The sequence below is a fragment of the Dermacentor andersoni genome, chromosome 10 (assembly GCF_023375885.2).
Source record: "Dermacentor andersoni chromosome 10, qqDerAnde1_hic_scaffold, whole genome shotgun sequence".
In the NCBI taxonomy this organism is placed as follows: Eukaryota; Metazoa; Arthropoda; class Arachnida; order Ixodida; family Ixodidae; genus Dermacentor; species Dermacentor andersoni.
In genome coordinates, this window is record NC_092823.1 from 45,638,626 (window position 1) to 45,658,154 (window position 19,529).

The window sequence follows — 19,529 nt, forward strand, 5'->3', positions numbered from 1 at the left end:
CGAGGCCCAACCCATCTAACCATGCCCTGCCTCATTCGTGGTTTTGCCGGGGGCTCCCAAAGCCAACCGGCCTACCGATCTTTGGTTAAGTTTTAGGCCCGACAAGATATTCGATTTTAAGCACAGAATGGCAGTGGCGAACGTTAGCGCGGCACGGTTACACTTTTCAGATTTCACGCATCCCCTAATATTTCTTGAAGCCCCAAAGATACCTCTGCACACACTGCGACATCTAGCGGCGCGGCCACGATGTCCGCGCATACCCACTGTCATGAAAGAGGTTTGAAAGTTGGTGTGAAAAGGTTTTGCGAAGAGCAGCACATAAGGAGTGACCCCCTCGGCACATACTCCGCGTGACATACAGGCGTAAAAGAGAATTCTACAATTACAAAACACAGTAGAGGCGCGACCCCTGCTCTTTAGCTTCAGGCCTCTGAGACTGCGCACTTGTCTTAGACAAATGTGCACGCAGATTTATTCTAAAGCTTCTCTTCTCACTTGTCGAGGTTTGTGAGCAATCTCGCCTGGTCGTCGCCTCGTTTTGCACGTGCATGTGCAGCACTCATGTGAGTGTCGTTCAAGTTGTGCAAGTTTCTCACATCGCCCCATTATTGCCGAAACCTCTTCGTTGTTCGCGCTGCTGTGCTGAACTGCCTGCGCAGGCTACGAAAGAAGGAAAAAGAGGTTGCGCAGTCCCATATGCTTATGTGGCACTAGCAAACCGTGCATCTCAGTCAGTATAATCAAGAGGGAGTGAGAGAGAGAGAGAGAGAGAGAGAGAGAGATAGAAAGAAAGACGTTAATAAATAAAAAAAAATATACGTATGTTCAAAGTCAACGTCAGTGGTTTTTCCTGTGAGGTGCCTAGATTAGGTGAATTGTTTCGCTCCTTATTAGACAGAGCGGCAAGCTGTCGTATATAGCTTTGGGGTGTTCAGAGGTCAGTCTTGAAAGGATGCAGTCGTTTAGCTTGAAGACTTAGCTCTGTAACCCAGCAAGGCAAATTCTTCGCAGTTAGGATAGGTCAGGACATATCTATAGCATATGGTGTGCTGTGGCTGGCTCACTCGTGTCGCAAGTCACACAGGTTGGGTCTTGCGACGTGTCAAGGCATTGGGATTTCAATGCAGGCGTTACTGCCTTGCAGGTGCGCAGACGGCGGAATTGCGCCGCGTTCCCGGTGTGGAAGCCCAGGTGAGAGGGGTGCGTGGCCTTCGGGCAGAAACGCTTGTAGTGCGAGCTTTCTACGCTGTCGAAGCTGCAGGTGAGCATCGACATGGTCTACATCTGCCGATCGGGCTAGAACGGAGGCGGGACAAGGAGAAGGGGGGTGCCTAAGTTTGCGAGTGAGAGCACTCGCTCGCTCATTCCTTCGTGCGCCCATGTGACTCGCTGTCCAATGAATGTGCAGCTCAGTTCCTTTGTGCCGCAAAACGGCCGCTTCTTCGTGGATGGCGCTTGCCATCGGGCCTGCGTCCCTCTTGCCTAGTTCGCGTACGGCGTCTTGCGAATTCGTGTATATGTGTAGATGGCTGCGATGCTCGAGGCGACCATTTCTAGCTACTTGGACAACCTCTAGAGTCGCTTGTAAGTATGCACCGGTCGGACTGAATGGTGTGCGGTGAGTAGTTGTTGCCGTGTTGCTACCGCCGCTGCTCGTCCTGGCAGTAATGGAATGATTCCGTGAAACAGGAGCATCCATGCAAATGCATTGAGCCGTACTATCGTTAAGAATGGCTCCGCGGTGACAGCAACGCCTCCGAATCGGTTCATTTTCTTCCACGTTGGTTGGAAGGCTGTGAACAATGGCCGCCATTACGAGCAGCCCTGACGCCGAAGGTGTTGGGAGAAAAAGAGCTTATGGATTCCAAGCTCATAACTTACAGCGGCTTTCCACTAAAGGGTATAGGCAAACAGTGTGGTGCAGTTTCACGTGGTTTCTTGCCATGGTAACGACACTATCATCACACCACAGTCCGTGAACATGGTACTGGCAACCATGGAGTGCAAACTTCCCTTACGTTGGCGGTTCAAGCTCTTGCAGTTGGCAGCGAGGAATTACGTCAGTGCGTGAGACAAATGGGGACAAGATAGCCTACAAAATTTGAGTTGATGGCAAATACTCTTTCTTGTATTACAAAATTTCTCTGCTGAAGAACTTCGGGCTGCGTACCCCTATCACTGCCGTCGCTGCATTTATCTCTCCCACCGTCTCTCTACGCAACCTGCAACGGAAAGACGATGGCTTGAAAAAGTATTCGAGGGCTCGCTTAACTGCAGCGGCGGCGGCATTTATGCAAACAATATTTAATACGAACTATTCTCGGTTAGTTCAACCGACCTTTGCGTAACTACTATCTGGACCGTCCCCGTCACTACCTGCTATCTCAAACTGGGGACCGACACCAAAGAAAGTGAAGTCTAGAAATCTTGGCCGATCCTAGAGGTAGTGAAATCAGGAACTGAGGGCCATTCCCACGGGTGTGTGCCACTGGGTATTTGCGGCTCTTCAAGGAACCTTTTTGAGGCCAAATTGGGTATGTGTCAATAGGTATGTGGCCACTGGAACTACTGGGTATGTGCCACTAGGTTGTACCCCTGGGGCCACTGGGTATTTGGGCTGGCATACTTGCCAACTCTCCCGAATCTTTGGCAGTGTTTTCATATTTGGGCTCATTTAACTATTTTAAGAAAGCTGCGTGAAGTTATACGACAAATTTGGTTCGTAAAAATTTTTGCGCGTCGGGCTACAAAAATATCTTTTCAGACATCTTCAGGTGATCGAAGGACGGTAGAGTGATGTTTGCTTCGTACAGGTTATGTCAGACAAGAGAGATATATAATTTATTTGGAAGAAGGCAGAGAGGTCGGCCTGAGCTAAGGCGCTCTAGCCTGCTACTCTGCACAGGAGGATGGGGAACGGGGACATAAAGGCGTGACCAGGGATGATGATGACATAGTGGGATGCGCAAGGGTGAAAGCAAGTTCAGCACTCTGATGATAAACGTTCACAAATGTCATCCATGAAGCCACTATCAGGTTCCGTATCAAGTCTGTAGTCACCAATTCAAGGGAACTTAAAAATAACGGCGCTAGGACGAAGCTGGTGTGTGGGCCTCCCCTGCGCAAACAGCACAAGCGCCAAACAAAAGCTTTATAGCATATAAAGAGCTGCGATAAGCGGCTCCAGCACGGCCAGAACTTGCAGGAGACATTTAGCGGCCGGATTCTCGAGACCACCGAGAATCACGCGCATTCATTCTACCAGGTGATTCAGCATTTTCAGTACACTCTCCTTCTCATTGTGTTGATCTCCTTGCTTGCCCGTAGTGTCACCGGTTTCACTGGCCCTATAATTCTTGGCTTCATGGCGCAGAGGACCACTAGGGCCCACTAGCATGGCCGTGGGCCTAGATGGCAGCAATTGCCATTCCGTGTCTGTATCAGCCGGTGAAGGTGAACGTTTGCCGCGTGCTCTCGTTGACCTTGAATTATCAGTAGGCGCCGTTACCGTCCTCGATGCCCGCACAGGCAGAAGTGGTCGTGGTGCCTGTGCCACGCTATGTAGTTCTCCTGGAATGGTTTTGTGATGCTTCTGTCGCGATCGTTGGTCACTTTGGCGAACAGATTGAGCAGCCTCCTTACGTGAAGATTGGTCTCTTGCCATTTTTCGAAGAATACGAACTTCTTGTTTCATCTTCGGGCATTCCTTTGAAGTTGCTTCGTGAGAGCCAGTACAGTTGGGACATTTAAATGAGGACGCCTTACAGTCGGTGGTATCATGCTCTCCACCGCAACGCGAGCGGTGGCTTGGCCTCTACAAACAGCGCTCACGTGTCCTATCTTGTGACATTTCCGGCACTGTATAGGCCTCGAAACGAATGGTCGTACTCAGTGTATCACGTAGCCCACTTTGACAGACGCTGTTAATGTCGAAGAAGTAATATTAACTTGATGCATCGGGAGTGCACCAAGCGGTGAATCTCAAGAATGCGCACCGATGACATCAAAAGACTCTTGAGGTCCGCATGCTTGATTTCAAGGTCCACGTCGGAAATCACTTCAGTTCTTGTCTCCTTCCAGTAAGTAATAAAGGAGCGGATGGGGATTGCGCTTAACTGTGGAATGGTGCTTAACTTCTCAAGTATTGCAGAATTTTTCACATCTAATGTCAGGATGTTGTTGCGAACGTTGATCCTGATCTTGTTGATTTACCCAGGGGCCACACTTTCAAAATATTCGGTTAGAAACTGCCCGCTGAGGCAGTTGCTGCTGTGTGACGTCGAGAGTGGCACGTAAAAAAACCATGAATGATTCCTGCTCACTCTGATTCGATGAAGTCGCCTCAGTAGACATACGGCGGCCCATGACTACGGTGTACTCGCCGTCAGAGTCCATGGCTTCTGGCGTTGAGCTTTCCCAGGAATCGAGCTGGTCCGAGCTTCCAAAGGCCCGTCGCCCAAAAATGAGCGATGAAGTTGGCGACTGACCTTGTTCAGGTGGTCGTGGGTACATCTTCTTGCTCATCCTTGATAAAATGACTCTGACGAAAATAGCAAGAACGTACTAAAATGCATAACAGTGAGAGGCCCAGAGCACCAGTGAGCTCTGGGAACTTCTTTCTCTTCCTCCTATGTCAGACATGTTTCTGTACTATGTAAATAGGTAAAAACAATGTCGCCGTAAATGTCACTGGTATCTCAAAAACAATGTGCTGCTTGTCATTTTCTTGCGAGTTGTGCTCTCTATCTAAAGATAAATGATTGTTATAAAATTCGCAGGCCCAGCACAACAGGTTCGTGCCCAGAGCAGACTAAAGTAAGTCGAAACAATTCCTACTCGCGTGTCGTGTCTGAGGAATGAGTGAGTACAAATTTTATTTCCAAAATTTCGGAAGATTAGCGGGAGTTGGTTACGCCCATTCGCTCATGCACTGGAGGCGACCTCGGTCGCGTGGACGGAGGCGGCGCAGCCTTCAGCGGACAGTTGATATTCAATTGGGATTTCAGGTATGAGCTAGCCATGGTTGTCTCCCGGTTGTTTTCGTTCTTGATATTTAATGCATGTTTTTTCTCGGGGCATTCCCAAATTTTGTGGTGATGCCACCGCAGAGGTTGCAATGGGGATCGTGGATCTCTGATATATTCTGTGCATAGAGGCTGGCGTTAGAAGCGTCTGCGTTTTCAATCGCCTCCATAACCATTACTGTTTTTATGTAATGCTTTATGTCCTTGTGGAAATTTCTATGTACCGAGTTTCTACTGCTGGGTGATTTCGTTGTAGCTGAGTAGCGGCTGTGCCGGGTTTTTGCCCACTTCATCTTTGTCTGCGCGTACTCCTCTAACCCGGTATGCGATTCCTAGGGTGAGGGCGTCAGTAGATTCGTTGCCGGGGAGATCTGAATGTGCGGGGCACATTCCAGAACTTTCTAACATGTTTTTTTTATTGAATTTGGGAGTCTAAGTGCTCTTCCTGATATTGTGCCGCTTGCGTAATTAATTATCACTTTCTCTGAATCACTGATAATTGTTCCCTCCCCTTCTATGTTGAAAGCTAGTGCTATTGCGCTTTCCTCCGCCTCTTCTATGGAATCGCACGGAATGGTGGCTTCGGTGTCCTCGGCCAAATTTATGGCCACAGCCACTGCGGATTTTCTGTCATTGTACCAGGTAGCGTCTGCGTATAATACCCGTCTATCGTCTTTGTGTTCTGTGACTGGCTTTGGCTCTTTCTCTTCTTCTTTCCGGGTGATTTGTCGGATGCATGTTTATAAAGAGTTGGGGGAGCGATGAGTTTGTGTGAAATTCACAAATTTTAAAGTTCACAGGTTGGCAGGCATGCATTGGGTACGTGGCGATTTTTACTAAACCTCTTTGGCACAAACTTGTGTTTGTAGATGTCACAACAACAACAAATCGCGCGATGCGCGGCACTCCGCATAAGTTGGGAAGACGTCGCATAAACATTAAACATTCGCTGTGGAACGGTTATATGAGCCACAAAAGTCATTCTCCATCAAGCCGTGAATGCTCAACATTACGTATATGTCAGCAAGGATTGTACCTAATTAGGAAATTAAATTTTTTATCTCACCTGACCCAATATCGCATCTGCTGGAGACTGCAGTCTGAGTAGTGGTAGCTCGCCGCACCCGTCTTTATGTAGCTCATGATGAAGCCATACCAACCTGAGCACCTCCGTGAGTCTGGTTTACCGGGATAGTGAGGCTCAGGAGGCGACCCGTCATCCGTTGCTCCTAGCCTGAAAAACAAAAGAAAGAAAACCAACATAGCTGAGGTGCTATGCAGGATGCGCCGAGTTTGGCGAAACTTAGTATCTTCACGAGCTCTGGCAATGCCGCAAGATGAAAGAACGAATGGTACCATGACGAAGTTTGTCCCTCGGCACGCCTTTAGTTTATTTGATATATCCCGATACAGTATGTGTAGCTATCATGCCTTGGGAGTTGCCTTATGGGTGGTCGACAAACTGGGACTCACGTGATCATACCGTCGTTGCATGGTCGGAGCCTTCTTTCAGTTATTTATTGTTCCACCGAGTGCATTACTTGTACAAGCAAGTTGTAAAATAAATGCATTTAGTATACAAATTTTGGTGCCTTTAATATGGTCTATAAGCATTTTAAAGTTTACAAGGTGTACACTGAATGTGTAGTTCACTAATTTGTAATTTATTGTGTTTCGCTTTCTACTACGAGAGAACGCTCCCCCCTCCTTTTTCCTTTGGATTGTATTGGCGCAGCTCGCTGCATGCTTGCGCTCGCATTTGCGAGCCAGATTGGTGAGTGCCTGATTTTCACACTGGGTTTCCAAAATATCGCTCGTTGCTCCCGCTAAAGTGAGGCTGCAGACGAAGTGAGCGTCGGCTAGCGCAGAAGGGGTTTGCCGCGCCCTTACCGTGCAAGCACGCAGGAATGCACTAAAACACTCACACAAGCAAACGATCAGACAACGACGCCTTAATAAAATGAAGCTTTTCGCCTCTTCTCCTGCTTTGCCGGGCGCTGCTGCTGCTGTGGTCTTGCTCGCACGCACCGCTGGGTTTCTCGCACCAGCACCAGTTGGCGCTCGCCTCCACGCATCCAGGCCGGCGCCGCCGCGGCAGCGTTTCACGATTTGTACGTATGTCCTGTGCTGTAGTTGCTTTCTTACGCGATAAAAATGCAGGTGCTGGGCTGTGGACATCACGTGCTGGGCTGTGATAGTGTAAGCAATACAATCGTCCAAAGCCCGAAGAGAGCGCTTGGAGCTGACTTCTCAACAGCGTGCTGGCCACGTGTGCAGAAGGAGCACGCAAACATGCGCGAGCGAAATGACTTCAAAGCGTGCACGGCGCGTCTAGGACATCCAGGCCAGAAAGAAGCGTCCCAGGAGCGTCTTCTCTTTGCAGCGGAACGTGATGCCGACCGTGAATGTATGCATACAATGCATAAATACAATTATAAAATGAATTGTATTATGCAGAGCCCGTTAATTCAATAAAATTTTAGCATTTCTGCCACGTCAGTCAAAGCGAACCGTATGCTTCGCTTACATCGATTGTCACAGTGCGTGGGATCCGCCATGACGCTCCTTCATACTGCGATGGCTTCTAACAATCGGTGGAAAGAGCCATCATACTAGGTAGCCCCGAGCGAGCTATGTCTTCTAGCAAACGCAAGAAATGTCTTTGTAGGGTACGTCGCCGTTATTTGACTGCGACGACATCCATGCTAGTTGAGACTCCAGTAGCGGTGCAGTTGCCCTGTACCCGCAGCTGACGAGGTGGCACTTCACTTTTTAAGAAAATGTCTCTATTTTATTGCGTGTGAACGCCGGTGATGGGGTGCACAAAGGTTTACGCTGTGGTTCACTGTCTCCTTATGCAAATTGCGTCTGGCCCCATTACCATCCACTAAATATGGTATACAATCGTCTGCGGCCCATTCGTCACTGTGATTAATGATCCCCAGTTGAACACTTGCTGTCATATAGATGCGGTAGCGTCGCCGTGTCACGTCGGTGGACCTTGAAAAGTCGCAGCTCTCCTGTGGTCACGCCAACCAGGCCGAAGACGCATGGTCCACGATCTGCAACACCACCGTAATTTTGGCTGCTCGGCGGAACATTATCTCCTGTCATCAGGTGGCCTCTATTGCACTTTCACTTGCCGAAAAGAAGGCATTCGCCAATTGGCACTAACTTCCCCAGGCCACCGGGTGGAGGTGGCGCTAGCAGCTCGTCCCTAACGTCCGCCCAGGCATATGTCTTCCGGTTGGCGATGGTAAGCTCCGACAGAGGAAAAAAGTCGCCGGTCATCTCCTTCAACAGCCACACCTGCTTGCTTTTGCTCACGAAGTACGTTAGCCAAATTACTTGCTGCCTTGAGAGGTGGACGGTCGGACGGCCGAGGTGGTTAAAAATTAAATTATACGGTTTTACGTGCCAAAACCACCATCTGATTATGAGGCACACCGTAGTGTGGGGCTGGGGTTCTTTAACGTGCACCTAAAAACACGGGCGTTTTCGCCCCCATCGAATGCGGCCGCCGTGGGTGGGATTTGATTCCGCGACCTCGCGCTTAGCAGCCCAAGACCATAGCCATTAAGCAACCACGGCAGGCCACTGCGACAACTGATTTGGGTACCTGTGGCACCGGAAGGGAGCCTGGCGTAAATTATGAGTCTTCGTATATAATGTGACCACTTCGACTTTCAGATTGGTTGGTCTGGATTGAATCCCAGGTCCGTGAGGGTGCCCGAGTACTCCAACGCCGCAGCCGGACCTGGCCTGGCGCTGGGGCGTGGTGGATGCACAATGGTTGAAGCGGGGGCGAACTCGAAGCGATAGCACTAACTGTTCCGCCGCAGCCAAGTCAGCGAAATCTGTGCTCGAAAGGCGTAATTTGCCCGCCACGCTGTCTAAGCAGATGAAGGTCTTCGCCTAACTCATCATAAAGCCAGGGCACTGATGTTTTGGAAAGGCGAAAATGACGCTGAAACTTTAAGTCGGTTATGTAGGTCAGCGAGTCCAGACAGTCATATTGACGCTTGTTGCCGCTGGATGCAATGCCACAGGCTCCTGCGGTCGCCGCCATGTTCCCGAGTTCAACTCGAGGTAGGGTGGAAGGCAGGTTCGCAATTGTACTAGTTTGGCACGAATTCGCCTGTCAATTAAAACCGTAGGTCACACCCGGCGTGAGGCGTATAACTTTTGTGCGTGCACTCACCACGGTTGGGCCACGCCCAACTTATATTTCGGCAACAGCAACGTGAAGCTAAGCTGACGGGATTTTCTTGAGCGCCCAAATAAAACACGCACAACGCAGTGTTATCGGTGATGTACTGAGCGCCACTATCAAAAACAAAGCGGCGACTTTCGCTGGCTTACGCATATATCTTCTCGGGCTGTGATGGCCCCAGAGCACAGTTTCATTGCCTGCATTGTGGCGACGGAGCGCACGACAAATAATTATCGGCACGTCACTGTAGCTGCTTCCAAGGCATCGATGCGCTGTGGTGGACGACGATGTGGAGAAAGGCAGTGTTATCGAATGACAATGTATCGCAGCTGTCGTTTCAGGTGGCTGGTCTGTCATTGGTGATGTATCGGAGCCGCAGTGTCGCAAACACGGTCAGCGTCGAGAATCGCTGCCTTTGCTAGGCCCAGTGCGATGGCATTTCTTCTTCACAAGCACTGCGTACTAAACAATTGCAGCACCTTCCACCGTTCGAACTCTCATTTCATAACTGCATACAAGAGCCCTCACCTGCCAAAATGCAATTGCCGCGGTGTCTACGATATCCATCTGTAATTGCTGTAAGCTCCAGCAGAGGCAATCGGCCAGCACCTTGAAATGCGCAACATATTCAAATAGTGCGTACATGCGCACAGATGCACCTTCGCTGGGAAAGCGACGACAACAGATGAGTTGAGTCGCTGGACAGCACATTATAACTCGCAGCGCATCGGTGAGGCTTCGTGCACACAGGTAAACTGGCACATTTTCACTGTGCTGCGTTACTACAGGCCCTGGAACACGTAGCATATCACCATTTTGCAGCGAGAGCCGTTGCTGCCGTCTCTATGGATAGATGGTTGAGTTTGCATAGCGGCAGACTTAATAGCCTCAGTGACTTGCCTGCGTTGAACAATCATGCCGGAGGCACTGCGTTGTCATTCCCTTGTTAAACGAAAAATGGTAACATTATTGTAATGACTGATTTTATTGAGAATAGCACTGCAGCTTCCCTGGCGACTGCTCACCGTATGAACTCCCTCGAGTGTGCGACCATCTAGAATGTTACTCAAATGATATTGCGCAACAAAACACGACCCCGACGTGAGAGGATGACACACCAAGCGCAATTGATTGGTTCTGTATGTCGTCCTCTCACGTCCGTGTCGTTTTCTGTTACGCAATATCATTTGAGTAATGGATTACCAACTTGCCCGGAATGCTGCTCTCTAGAATGTATCCGCTTGTAAGCTTTCGCCTCACTGTCGCCAATCGCGGAAGAAAGTACAAAACTTATTAATTCGCTCGATCTCCATTTGTCATCAGAAATTTATAGCACGGAAACCGCAAAAGGATACGTTAAGAAATAAACGTATTGTAAGGAAGATGAGGAACGTGCGCGCAGTCAGCAGCATCGGCAGCATCAAGCGCGCAGCAGAGGCTCGAGCTCGGGGACTGTGCTCGGTGAATCGTAGAACCGGCGGTCGCTACGAACCCCAATAAACCTCCTTTATAAGTGGTGGAGCCGTGCGGGGTAACGTTCCTCTCTACCATCCTGGAACTCCGTTCTCGCACGCTACCCTCTGCCATGCCGGACGCCGACCAGCAGACCCTTCCATCGCCACCCGTCCCTTGCGCTGGCACCGTTCGCCAGCGGGAGCCTCCCATCTTCAGCGGAACCGACGACAACGATGTTGAAGAGTGGCTGTCGTCCTACGAACGGGTGAGCGTTCACAACAAATGGAATGACTCGGACAAGCTGGCTTACGTGTCATTCTACCTCGCGGGCGTGGCCAGTCTCTGGTTCAGAAATCATGAAAGGGATATACGAACGTGGTCGGCGCTCTAGACGTCGATTACAGAAGTATTTGACCGACCCGCCGTCAGGAAACTCCGAGCCGAGCAGCGTTTGCGTACACGCGCACAGGACACGGTTGAGACATTCACCAGCTATATAGAAGACGTTCTCGATTTGTGCAGGCGCGTGAACGCTGCCATGACGGAAGCGGAAAAGATCAAGCCCGTCATGAAGGGAATCGACGATGACGCGTTCCAAATGCTTCTGGCCAAGGACCCGCGCACTGTTGGCGACGTCATCAGCTTGTGCCAGAGCTATGATGAATTGCGTAAGCAGCGAGCTCTGACAAGGCGACATCCCACACCAAATGCGGCATCACTCTGCAGCCTTACCACCGGCCCAGAACAAGCCTCCCTAATAACGCAAATCAAGAATTTCGTCCGCGAAGAAGTCGCACGACAGCTATCTCTGGTGTCCGTCACTCAGGAGTCTGCCAGCACTTTGCCGTCTCATATCCGTAACGTGGTCCATGAAGAGGTCGCGGAAGCGCTGCCGGCTGTTCACCAGCAGGATGACGTGGCTACACCAGTCACTTATGCTACGGTTGCTCTAATGGCCCCTCGCACTGTGCCCGTGCGTCGCTTCCAGCAGCCTGTGCACCGCCCTCCACCTCCCGTCCCCTGGACCAGCACTGCCGTCGCTAACTCGTGGCGTACGCCGGACAATCGCCCTATATGCTTCGCATGTAGGTGTCCCGGTCATGTCGCAAGGTTCTGCCGCCGCCGCTCGCAGGCATTCAATGACGATCGCCGAGCGCCCTATGTGCCGCCTGATTCAAATGCGCCTTACGGACCTTTCGACCCATCACCAGCTCGCTCCCAGACTGATCGCCGTCCTCGCTTCGAACGCCTCCGGTCACCCTCCCCACGTCGTCGATCGCTTTCCCCTATGCGTCGACGACCCGTCTCTAACGAAGAGGGAAACTAGATGACGCAGTTCCTGAGGCAAGAACTGCGCAAGTGTCGACATGCCGAAGTCCTCCTCCTTTACCTGCCAATGTCATTGATGTGCTTATCGAAGATGTCGCTACAGTCGCCTTAGTCGATACCGGTGCCGCTATTTCAGTTATGGATGCCAGGTTTTGCCGTTCGCTTCGTAAAGTGACGACGTCTCTGTCTGGATTGTCGCTCCGAACGGCGAGTGCTCAACCCATTCACCCTACCGCTGCTTTTACTGCCCGTGTGATCATACAGGACGTTTTGTACACGATTGAATTCATAGTTCTTTCATCGTGCTCCCACGCCGTTATTATAGGATGGGGTTTTCTGTCACGTCACAATGCCATCATCAATTGCGCTCGGACTGAGACTGAACTCTTCCACCTTGGTGACCTGGCCTCGGTCGATGCTCATCCTGCCGCTAAAATTGTCGTGAAAGAAGACACCTGTATCCCCCCGTGCTCGTCAGCATTCGTACCAGTCTTCTATAGTACCATATCCGATGGGACGGTCTCCTTCATGCCCTCTCCTCACTTTGTTACCCGAAAAGCGCTTCCTTTGCCCTTTGCAGCTCTTGACCTTGCCGCCTGTGTGAGCACGATGCCCATTTACAATCATCTTTCATCGCCGCTATCACTGCTCCGCCGCAAATGCCTTGGTTACGTCGAGTCGGTCGATTCAACACGAATTGTCTCCGTCCTCGACGAAGTGTCTTCTACTGCCGCCCATGAACTGAGTGCCCTCTCCTTACCAGACTCAACATCGACTGGTGTGTTCAGCCCATTCACCGCTGAAGATCTGACGCCTTCGCAGCGATCTCAACTTGTCGCAATCCTTCAGCACTTCCACCTTTCTTTCGACGTTGCGCAAACCTCTCTTGGCCGTGCATCGACAGTCAAGCATTACATCGACACAGGCACTCACTCACCCCTGCGACAAAGACCATATCGCGTGTCCGCTACGGAACGTCGCGTCATTGCAGACCAGGTCGATGACATGCTCCGTCGAGGCGTCATTCTACCTTCCCAAAGCCCATGGGCCTCTCCCGTGGTCCTCGTCACAAAGAAAGACGGTTCCATCCGCTTCTGTGTTGACTTTCGGCGGTTGAACAAGATCACACTGAAGGACGTCTACCCATTACCACGCATCGATGATGCTCTGGACTGTTTGCAGGGAGCCGAGTTCTTTTCTTCGCTGGATTTGCGGTCAGCCTACTGGCAGGTTCCGATGGCAGAGGCCGATCGCCCGAAAACTGCCTTTGTTACACCAGACGGCTTGTTGAATTCACCGTCATGCCTTTCGGACTTTGCAACGCACCTGCTACGTTCGAAAGAATGATGGATAGTGTTCTGCGTGGCCTCAAATGGAAAATATGTCTTTGCTATCTTGACGACATTGTGGTGTTCGCCCCTGATTTTCCAACACACCTGCTCCGCCTCCAGCACGTACTCACTTGCTTGACCAACGCCGGGTTACAACTTAACTTGAAGAAGTGTAGATTTGCTGTTCGTCAGCTAACAATTTTAGGCCATGTCGTGTCAAAGGAGGGCATTCGCCCGGATCCCGAGAAGCTACGTGCTGTTACTGCGTTCCCAAAACCTACTACTATGAAAGAGCTGCGCAGTTTTATCGGCCTCTGCTCTTACTTCCGGCGATTCGTTCGAAACTTTGCGTCAATTATATCGCCTCTCACGCAGCTCCTTGGCGGCGCTAGAGATCTCTCATCAACGTCTCCAGAGTGTGACGACGCCTTCACAACCTTGCGCTGTCTTCTCACGACGCCACCCATTCTTCGCCATTTTGACCCACAAGCACCAACCGAAATCCATACCGATGCAAGCGGTGTAGGCCTTGGCGCTGTGTTGGCACAGCGTCAACCTGGCCACCCAGAATACGTCGTCGCATACGCGAGTCGCACGTTAACCAAGGCGGAGACCAATTACAGCGTTACAGAAAAGGAGTGTTTGGCCATTGTGAGGGCGCTTGGCAAGTTTCGCTCATATTTATACGGCCGATCTTTTGACGTAGTGACCGACCACCACGCACTATGTTGGCTGTCGACGCTCAAAGATCCATCGGGCCAAGAATACGACATCCGCGTGGTGTACCGTTCCGGGCGAAAGCACTCCGACGCTGACGCGCTATGCCGATCACCGCTTTCCCTGAAGTCCAGTGACGACTCCCCCTGCGAGTGCACATTATCCTCTCTGGACGTTGACACTATCGCTGTTGCACAGCGTAATGATCCCCGGACTGTATCTCTGCTCGACCTTCTCTCGGATACGTCGAAAGTTCCAGCGTCACGTACGCTTCGGCGCAAAGTGCCTCATTTTGCGATTCGCGACCAGCTACTGTATCGACGCAACTATGCCCCAGAGGGACGCACCTGGTTACTCGTCATTCCGAGAATCTTGCGAGCAGAGCTCTGCTCCTCATTCCACGTCGACCCACAGTGTGGCCATGCGGGAGTCTTCAAGACCTACGAAAGACTTCGCCACCGCTATTACTGGCGGGGAATGTATAATTTCGTTCGAAAGTTCGTCCGCTCTTGTCATGAGTGCCAACACCGGAAAGCGCCACCGCACAATACCGCCGGTGAACTCCAGCCTTTACAATGCCCATCCCGACCCTTTGATCGCGTGGGCATAGATCTCTACGGGCCGCTTCCGTTGACTCCTGCCGGCAACAGGTGCATAATCGTTGCGGTAGACCACTTAACCCGTTATTCGGAGACTGCTGCTCTACCAAATGCTACAGCGCAGGAGGTCGCCAGTTTCCTACTTTGTCGTTTTCTCCTTCGTCATGGAGGTCCACGTGAACATTTAAGCGATCGCGGCCGCGCCTTCTTATCTGAAGTCATCGAACAACTGCTTGCTGAATGCGCTATTGTTCATCGTAAATGCACTGCTTATCATCCACAGACTAACGGTACCACGGAACGCTTTAATCGAACTCTTGGTGACATGCTCGCCATGTATGTCTCACCTGATCACTCTAATTGGGACCTAGTTCTTCCGTTTGTCACCTACGCCTACAACACCGCGACTCAGGCCACTACCGGATTCTCACCCTTTTACCTTCTTTACGGCCGTCATCCTTCGCACACCATCGACACCATTCTGCCCTACCGGCCGGACCCATCTGAATGCCTGCTGATCTCAGAAGCCGCCAGACAAGCAGAGGAATGTCGCCAGCTTGCCCGCCGATTCACCTCGGACGACCAGAACCGCCAAAAAGCCGTTCACGATGCCCAGAACTCGATTCCCACTTTTCTCCCGGGCGCTCTCGTCTTGTTGTTAGTGCCAGACCGCACGCCTGGGCTGGCTTCAAAACTCCTTCCGAAGTACGACGGTCCATACCGCGTTCTCGAGAGAACATCACCCGTTAATTATCTGGTTGAGCCGCTAACGCCACCGTCCGACATGCGACGTCGTAACCGCGAAGTCGTTCACGTTCAGGATCGCCAGGGGGCGCCGAGAAGTGCGGACGCGCAAACATCGGCTCCCGTTTCCTCAAATGTTTTCGGTGGTACAGTCCGCCAAAACGCTTGAACATTGTGCATCATTCGACGCAGTTTGTTGTGGCGATCAAGCCGATACCGGATTTATATTGGTAGGTGCTTTTCTCGAACTCTTATACGACCTTGAACTTTTCGCGACGCCAGGCGGATCTAACCCTAACGGGTTAACGCTGGTGACGAGTACGGGCTAGGCATTTGGCCTAACTCCGGGGTGGTGGGGCATCATGCCCGAAGTCGAGATGGTGGAGGGGGTAGAAATGACCCCCGAAGAAGCAAGGTGCCCCGGCTGGACCACGGCAACGGGCAAGAGTAAGAAGTCAAGGCAAGAAACTTCCAAGTCGACGCCGAGCCCGGTAAAGCAGGGAGGCGGCAGGGGCGGCCGCCGCACGGCAGCCCCGCGGAACGCGCTGAAGAAGCTTGCCGCTGCCTCAAGGCTCCCGAGACTGCCACGGGACCATATTCGAATCATCGTTAGGCCAAGGCGTGGCCTCGACGTGATAAAGATTAGCACTATTAGAGTGGCACAAGCGCTGGCCATGGCGGCGGCGCTTTCACCCGACGAGGTTGGCGAAGACATCGTCTGCCCAAATAACGTGCAAAACATCTACGTCGTCTCAACACCAGAAGAAAGGAACGCGCGTGCTTACGCGATGGTTCAAAAGATCCACCTGCGCGAAGGGGTCTTTGAAGTGGCCGCGTACATGGCCGCCTCGGACAATACATACAAGGGTGTTGTGAGGGGAGTCGACATCGAGTTCAACGACGCTCAGCTCCGCGCAATGATCGTACACCAGCGGAACCCCACCGCGTTGGAAGTGCGTCGCATCAAGACCACCACCACGGTTATCATCCTGTTCGACGGACTGAGGGCGCCGAACTTTGTCATGTGTGGAGCGGGCATGCTGCCCTGCTCTTTATACAGAAGGCAAGTTGATGTGTGCTACGGTTGTGGGGAACTGGGCCACAGGGCCGATGTATGTCCGACCCCGAGTGTGAAGAAGTGCAGGGGATGCGGAGCCGCGTCCCCCACTGAAGGCCACCAGTGTAAGGCGAAATGCGGCATATGGGGAGGCCCTCACCCAACGGCTGATCGTAGGTGCGAGCAACGTTTCCAAACGCCGTATGTCGTCAGGCAGAGACGCCGAAGGCGCCGGCGGAAGAAAACTGGCGACGCCAAGAAGGGCGGCAATGCGGCACGCGAGATGAGCCAGGCACTGACGTCAGCGCTATGGAAGAGGAGCTCTTCGAGGGGGCGCTCCCGCTCGCGCAGTCTTTCCCACTCTAGAACGCGCTCCCGCTCACGTGGGCGCTCCGTGCAACGAGGGCGCTCTCAATCTAGAGGCCGCTCCAAGTCCAAGGTGCGCGTCGCAGGAGGTCCCACCTGGACCGACAAAGTGAAACAGACGAAGCAGACAGGCCAGACGCAACACGCCGCCACACAGGAGAGCGAGCGGGCGCACGATCGAAGGATCGCGCAGTTGATGAGCGAAAACGCCAGTCTCAAGGAGGAAATTCAGAGAATGAAAGCCGACTTTGAGGCCTTCCGAAATGCTATATGTAGCTATCATTGATTATGAGAAAGCGTTTGATTCAGTCGAAACCTCAGCAGTCATGGAGGCATTGCGGAATCAGGGTGTAGACGAGCCGTACGTAAAAATACTGAAAGATATCTATAGCGGCTCCACAGCCACTGTAGTCCTCCATAAAGAAAGCAACAAAATCCCTATAAAGAAAGGCGTCAGGCAGGGAGATACGATCTCTCCAATGCTATTCACAGCATGTTTACAGGAGGTATTCAGAGACCTGGATTGGGAAGAATTGGGGATAAGAGTAAATGGAGAATACCTTAGTAACTTGCGCTTCGCTGATGATATTGCCTTGCTTAGTAACTCAGGGGACCAACTGCAATGCATGCTCACTGACCTGGAGAGGCAGAGCAGAAGGGTGGGACTAAAAATTAATCTGCAGAAAACTAAAGTAATGTTTAACAGTCTCGGAAGGGAACAGCAGTTTACAATAGGTAGCGAGGCACTGGAAGTGGTAAGGGAATACATCTACTTAGGACAGGTAGTGACTGCTGATCCGGATCATGAGAGTGAAATAATCAGAAGAATAAGAATGGGCTGGGGTGCGTTCGGCAGGCATTCTGAGATCATGAACAGCAGGTTGCCATTATCCCTCAAGAGAAAAGTTTATAACAGCTGTGTCTTACCAGTACTCACGTACGGGGCAGAAACCTGGAGGCTTACGAAAAGGGTTCTACTTAAATTGAGGACGACGCAACGGGCTATGGAAAGAAGAATGATAGGTGTAACATTAAGGGATAAGAAAAGAGCAGATTGGGTGAGGGAACAAACGCGCGTTAATGACATCTTAGTTGAAATCAAGAAAAAGAAATGGGCATGGGCAGGACATGTAATGAGGAGGGAAGATAACCGATGGTCATTAAGGGTTACGGACTGGATTCCGAGGGAAGGGAAGCGTAGCAGGGGGCGACAGAAAGTTAGGTGGGCAGATGAGATTAGGAAGTTTGGAGGGTCAACATGGCCACAATTAGCACATGACCGGGGCAGTTGGAGAAGTATGGGAGAGGCCTTTGCCCTGCAGTGGGCGTAACCAGGCTGATGATGATGATGATGATGATGAAATGCCAGCGCCGTCCAAGCGGCCGCGGCAAAGCAAACGTCTACGGAAGAAGGGGCCACAGCAAGGGCGGTCAAGCGCAGAGCCACCTCTTCCCAGGGTACGGTTGAGGATGTGAGCACGGCTGAGGCTGCCATGCAGAGGTCCTTGGACCGCATGCAAGAATCCTTTGCTGAGCTGGTACAGAGTAACCAGACCCTTCTACTTAGAGTGCAACTGCTTGAGAATGAGCTTGCCAAGCGATGTGACCTACACTACGGCGACGCCGCCAGGCCGGAGGCGGTGTCCAGTGACATGATACAAGACAATCAGCAGTCGTGGGCTGACGGACAAGATGGCACCCCAGCCCACCTCCGGTCCAACATGCCCAACCATGGCCAGACCGGATAGTAAGCTCATCGTGTGGCAGTGGAACTGCGCCAGCTTCCGGAGGCGCAGGCCTCAACTGCTGCAGTTCATCAAGGCCCGGGAGCCGCAAGAGAGGCCCCACGTCATTTTGCTGCAGGAAACGGGGATGGAAATGATTTCCCTCCAGGGCTACCGAGCTGTCTCCTCGTTGGCGGAGAACGGGCACGGCATCGCGATACTTATTGAAAAGAAGTGCGCCTTCCAGGAGCATGATATCCGTCTTGGCAACACCAAACTGGAAGCGTTGCTCGTCGAGATCATACCCAACAGTTGGCTGAAGAACAGCGTCTACGTTATCAGTGTGTACTGCTCTCCTAGGGACAACCGGCAGACCTTCTACAGCCTAACAACCAAGGCATCGTCCAAGGCGAGGGAGACGCCGCTCGCTTTGACTGGAGATTTCAACGCGCCGCACGAAGCCTGGGGCTATGTGAGAAGCATTCCCAAAGGCTGCAGACTCCTGCAGGCAGCGACTGACAGCTCCCTAGAACTGATAACCTACCCCCATTACCCCACGCGCATGGGAAACTCGGTCTCGAGAGACACCACCCCAGACCTGGCCTTCGTCAAGAACGCGCCGGGAGCGGAGTGGCACAACTTACAAGAGAACCTGGGAAGTGACCACTACATCGTAGAAATCTCCCTACCGGTCAGCGCGGCCCCACAGAGGGCTTTCCAAATAGTCGACTGGGACGCCTTCCGAAAGAGAAGGAAGGACGACCACGAAAAATACGAGTCGTTTGCGGACCTCGTAGCGCAGCTCAAGAAGGACGTAGCTGCGGTCACCAGGACCGTCGAAACGGACCTCAAGGTCGACCGCATGGACGCTCGATTGGCGCACCTGCTCGAAGCGAAGAATTCCCTCACGGCCAGATGGAAGACGCAGAAGCTGAACCGCAACCTCCGGAGGAGAATCGCGGCCCTC

General features: G+C 51.9%; 1 protein-coding gene across 2 annotated transcripts in view; it reads right to left on the minus strand.

Moving 5' to 3' along the window:
- The window catches only part of LOC126543126 (A disintegrin and metalloproteinase with thrombospondin motifs like), a 53,789-nt gene that overhangs the window by 4,814 nt on the left and 29,446 nt on the right, over nucleotides 1-19,529 (minus strand). For both annotated transcript variants that reach the window (XM_055062252.2, XM_055062251.2), the window contains one exon: nucleotides 6,094-6,261. In XM_055062252.2, coding sequence (XP_054918227.1) covers nucleotides 6,094-6,261 — 168 coding nt within the window. The remainder of the gene's footprint in view (nucleotides 1-6,093; nucleotides 6,262-19,529) is intronic.